The following is a 5,687-nucleotide window of genomic DNA, read 5'->3' on the forward strand; positions in this document are numbered from 1 at the left end:
CCCCCCCTTGAACTCTGCCTTCAAGAAAGCTGTGAGACTATGAAATAAAGAACTTAGCGGAACAGCAGCTTCCTCTGCTCTTCTACCCTGTTCTGAGAAGGAAGGGTACCCCGTCAAAAGCTCAACAGGCTACGGTTTCTGCTCAAGGGCCACAACCTTGTAGGCTGTTACACCAGACTCCATGAACAATGCAAAACAGAGGACCCCAGCAGTGAAGCAGCCTGTAATGCCATCTGTTCTGGTGAATGACAGCATGCAGCAATATAAATCACATAAACAACTTCCTTCTCTGCAGAAGGGCACATTCAAAACAAACTAGATTAATTATGACATGAGGTAGAACTTCATAGATTCCAACTGTTAACCCAGAACTGCCAAGTTCACCATTTACCTATGTCTCCAAGAGCCACAACCACACATCTTTTAAATAGTCCCAGATGGGTGACTTTCACACTTCCCTGGGCAGCCTGGGCCAGTGCTTGATGAGCCTTTTGGTGCAGAAATTTTTCCTAATATCCAATCTAAACCCTCCCCCTTAAAACTTGAGGCCATTTCCTCTTGTCCTACCACTTGTTATGTGGGAGAAGAGGCCAAACCCCACCTGGCTACAGCCTCCTTTCAGGCAGCTGTAGGGAGTGATAAGGTCATCCCTGAGCCTCCTTTTCTCCAGGCTAAACACCCCCAGCTCCCTCAGCTGCTCCTCACAGGACCAGGACTTGTGCTCCAGACCCTTCCCCAGCTCCATTGCCCTTCTCTGGACTCCCTCCAGCACCTCAATGTCTTTCTTGCAGTGAGGGGCCCAGAACTGGACACAGCACTCGAGGTGTGGCCTCACCAGTGCCCAGTACAGGGGGCAATCCCTGCCCTGGTCCTGCTGGCCACACTATTGCTGATCCAGGCCAGGATGCCATTGGCCTTCTTGGCCACCTGGGCACACCCTGGCTCATGTTCAGCTGCTGTCACCAGCACCCCAGGTCCTTTTCCATTGGGCAGCTTTCCAGCCACTCTGTCCCAAGGCTGTAGTGCTGCCTGGGGTAGTGTGCCCAGAGAAGCTGACTTTAGTCACAGGGCAGATTGTGGTGGTGCATCCCACGCTCCCCCACCAGCCACACTATTATCAGAGAAATGCTCATTAAGCCTCAGCCTTGACAAACAGCATCTGGGCTGAGCTTCTCTTCATGTACTCAGAATCACTGTCTGCTCCCAGGAATTAGTGCTGTCCAGTAAGTACCTGGTTTTTAACAAACTGACTTGGAAACTTATTTTTCTTGCCTGAATAACAACCCAAGTGAAATAATATTTTTGACATTCAAGGAAAGTTACCGACTCAAACTGCGGCCACAGAAAATTATTATGACTAAAGCCCATTCTCTTATGACCCTATAAACAGCAGTCCAAAGTGAGACCTATTCTATGTGAATATGAAAAGATAAAATATCTAAATGGTATATTTAGTATAAATCAATAAAAAAAATTTTTACATGTTTTCTCAGTTTTAATTTTTTAATGGTTCACAGCGTTCGTTTGAAAGACAAACTGTAGAAGGTAAGGAAGAGTACAACTCCCAATGCAAAAAAAAACAAGTGCAAGAAGCTTTCATTCCAAAGCATGTGCAAAAGGCAGCCTTATTTTCTGGAATGTATTGAGCCCACTTCTTGCATTTTGCTTTTTCAGAGAAAATAATGAGCAAGGGAAACAGAAAAATGAGGAGAGAAAAGCAGAGTATCAATAGGGAAGGAAATAAAATGGGATAAAAAAGAAGGATATGCTTACCCTCCAGAAGCTAAGAGTTGTTACAAGGATAACCTACCAAAGGATAACCACCAAGCAAGAACCTCCCCTTTCTAATGGTTTCTAAATGTTGCATTATTTTCACTTTTTACCTGTATCAAACATGCAACTCAGAATATGCAGCTTTCATATGGCTGCTAAAAAATTCCTAGAAAGGCCCACAATATCTCTACATCTGTTTATTTTTATATATTGTGCTATTAAAACAAATACTGAGATATAAGGGGAAAAAATGCTGTGATGGAATCAGTGAGTTCTGAGCCTAGGGAAACAACAATGTAGCTGTACGTGAGAAGTCTAGAACCAACTGAAGCAGCGGAAAAAAGCAGTGACCTAACCAAAGCTTTGTCCCAGTTTCAGAGTATGACTTACCTAGGTGAGCAAGGGCTTATAAGAGCATACGTACATGCACTTTGGCTTAGAGCACTGTGGTTGCAAAAGTGATCCAACAAACACAAGAGGTGGAAATCATTATTGCTGGATAAGGAACATTTGCAGAAATTGTTTTCCCATTCTTTCTTGCCAACTAGAGGAACATTGTTCTAAGTTAAAGCAGCTTCCAAACTATAGAAGAAGATCCTAAATGCAAAACTTTACACTGTTTTCCCCAACACAATGCAAGTAATAGCCAATGCATCCAAGGAAAGGCTCAGCCTCCTCATTCATGCCAGATAATATATTTTCCATTCATCCACTTTCTTCCTGCACAGAAAAGAAAGGCTTTCTATTCCTATTCACATTTGTCTCTCATTTTCTATCCCCATAACTCCTGTATCTTTTTTTACCCTGGAAGAAATCTGCAGTTGTGCAAACTACAGTCTTGTGCAAACAAGACTGATGACATCAAGCCTCTAAATACTGTAAAAATAGTTCAAAGTCTTAAAATTACCATATCCCCAATACGTGTCATACTGAACACCCCCTTCTAACACAGTTTACTTAGACTCTCCATCTTTTTAAACCTGTTATTTAACAGAATAAGTATTTCAGTAAGTTTTACAATGGTCTCTTTCTTGTTAAAAAATTAGTATAATCGAATGCTTTACTGCTTAATTGCTGATTTGTAAAATGGAAACTGCAATTAGATTTATGACTTAACAAAATCATAAAACAAATGACAAAATGTATATCCTTCATGTATAAATACTTAATCCTAAATCAACTACCAGAGAGAATCTGGGAAGATTTTATAGACTTAGTGTTTTTTCATTACCTCCCTGAAAAATAACTTCCTAACTCAGTGCTTATTCCAGCACAAGATGACATAGTTAGTTGCTTTTTTTTTTTCAGCTCAAAATATCAAAATCTCAACTGGGAAACACAGTTTTAAACTGAAGCAAATTAGAAGCACAGGGACAAGAAGATAAGAAGTTATCCTTCAGTAAGCAGTTTTAAAAGGCAGGAAACAAACAGGAGAAACAAAAGCAGGCAGCACAAAATGCTGATGACAATTAAAAACATGAGAAGGGAAAGGAAGCAACATAGCCAGCATAACACATTTTCCAAAATGCAGATAACATAACAAATATACTGTCATTAAAGACAGGAAACTATAACCCTAACTATTAATTCAAGAGGCAGGATACAAAAAGACAACTACTGAAATCTACAAAATACTTGTAAAACAAGAGGAACATGATATATAAAACCAGACAAAAAAACAATCAAGGGAAATAATAACAGGAAAGTAGTTCTGTTTCGTGTAACTGAAGGAGGGATTCGGCAGTTTCCAACTCCGTTCAAGTCCGCCCATGTTTCCCCAGCAGAGCTGAGCCTTGGGAACTGGTTGTGTGGGGAGAAATAGACGAGCTACTTGCACTGCTGGATGCTTCTGCAGCAAATACCAGTTTCTTTTAGCAGGCTGATACAGGAGAACTAAGAAGAAATAACAACAGCCATTTCTTTTGCCTCACTATGAACATGTCTGGTAAAAATAAAACCAAAACAAAATAAAAAAAAAAAAACAACAAAAAACCCAAACATCCACATTGAAAGTGAACTCTGACATGTACACACACAGTGAAAAAAATTACTTCACAGCTATTTGAAGGAAGAGGGTGTTCCCATCCAAATTAACTGATATCAGCCACGTTAGAACATATGAATGCCAATGAGCAGCAGTGCCAAGGGATCTCTCACAGGATTTTACAATGGAGTTTTCTCACACTACTGAGCTTTGGCCACCCTGAATATGTCCAATGTTACGTAGGATTGTCCTGGAACACTTGGTTGAAAAGGAGGTAAGACACTTGACTGACTTTTGCATTCATCCATACTGCTTTCTGGGAAGCTCTCAGAAACAAGAAATTCCCTTGTTTTAACAGAATTTTTAAGGTATGGATTGAACAGTGCTTCTTCATTGAAATCTTCCAGCTTTAAAACTTCTTCACTATCATTTTCTTCATTTTTAATTGGACTCTGTTGGGATCCACACAAATCATTTGCCAGCATCTCTATGGGTTGGACTTCCTTCACTGGTACTGAAGCGGAATGCATTTGGCTTCTGGTAAATTGATCAGTAATTATGTAAGTCATAGATGGTGAAAAACATTTAGCAAGTTCATTTTCTTCATTATTCGGTATCTTTTCATCTCTGTTAGTTATGCCTTTTGTATTAGTATCAGTACATTCAGAAACATGGTTTTCATAGTTTATTAGTAGTGATCCTTCCTGACTTTCTTCAGGAAAACAGTATTCCAAAACATTTATGTCTTCGAAGTCCACAGTTTTAGTCTCAGATGACACTCTCTTCAAAAATGAATTATTCTGTCAATGCAAAGAGATACACTGGAGAGTTATAAAGGTATAGATAAAGTATCAGTTTATTTTTGGATAAGTAAATTATTGCTATTTGAGCTCTGACTCAATTTCAGACATGCACTAGAAAAGAGTTCACATGCATTTCAGACAGGATGCAGTTACATGTGAATGAGTACTAAAAAAGGCAATGTTATTCTGTCCATTTGCTAAACACTTTCATATTAGGTTTTCTGTGCTTAATGAAATAGCAAGTTTCAATGAAGGTTCAGAATCAGGTTTGGATTGTGTCCATCTAGTCTAATCAGACATTTTTGAGAAAAAAGTTTAAATCCCATTATCCACAGATTATACTTTCTGCATAAACCTGATCAACTCATCTCCATTCAAATAAACATCAAAACTTTAATACGGATTAAATATTCAACAAATAAAAGACAGAAGTGTTAATACAATCATATACCAAATCTTACTATATATGTTGCAATAAATTTTTTGTGGAGAAGGGAGGAGGTATACAGATGTGGAAATCTGATGTAGTAGACTCAATAGCCTGTGCAAATTTAATTTACTTTACTAAATGAACCATGTCCACCAGCCACTTTTTCACTTCAAAACATTATTTCTCAATATCTTATAAGAACTAGATGAATATACTTTATGAAGATGCATCTTCTCTATTGTTTTGGAATACTACAAAGAGCATTTTGTAGCACTTAAAAAGAAGAATAAAATTCAGTATGGGGAGGGTTTAATTCATAAAATGACTCCCAGAAAAAGATTTCTTTTCTCTCCATTTTACCCCTTCTTTAATGCATAAAATTGCAACTATTACCATAGATGAAGCAAGAGGCCATTCCACTGCAAGGCTCTCTTCAGGATTTGGTATATCAGGCCAGCAAACCTTTTTAAGCCTATAATTGAGAATGGAATTTTAGCCACATTATGAAAGAAATAGATTATTAAAAATAAAACTAACAAATCACCAGAAATTCCAGATACTGCTAAACTATCAAACTTTCACAAAGGAAGTCTTTTCTATATCAACACAATGCTTTTCAATAAAATTGTTTCCCCATACATGGATTTTTATTACAAAAGATCTCAACAAGATCTCTTGGGTTACAGAGACATTACAG

At 38.4% G+C, this 5,687-nt stretch overlaps 1 protein-coding gene across 2 annotated transcripts in view; it reads right to left on the reverse strand.

The window, feature by feature from the left end:
* Positions 1 to 1,482: 1,482 nt before the first annotated feature.
* The window catches only part of IL31RA (interleukin 31 receptor A), a 42,223-nt gene continuing 38,018 nt past the window's right edge, over positions 1,483 to 5,687 (reverse strand). For both annotated transcript variants that reach the window (XM_008643048.2, XM_017744161.1), the window contains 2 exons: positions 5,384 to 5,462; positions 1,483 to 4,557 (listed from right to left, as the gene is read on the reverse strand). In XM_008643048.2, coding sequence (XP_008641270.1) covers positions 3,958 to 4,557; positions 5,384 to 5,462 — 679 coding nt within the window. In that variant the 3' untranslated portion in view covers positions 1,483 to 3,957. The remainder of the gene's footprint in view (positions 4,558 to 5,383; positions 5,463 to 5,687) is intronic.

Source organism: Corvus brachyrhynchos, unplaced genomic scaffold (genome assembly GCF_000691975.1).
Source record: "Corvus brachyrhynchos isolate BGI_N302 unplaced genomic scaffold, ASM69197v1 scaffold310, whole genome shotgun sequence".
Taxonomy (NCBI): Eukaryota; Metazoa; Chordata; class Aves; order Passeriformes; family Corvidae; genus Corvus; species Corvus brachyrhynchos.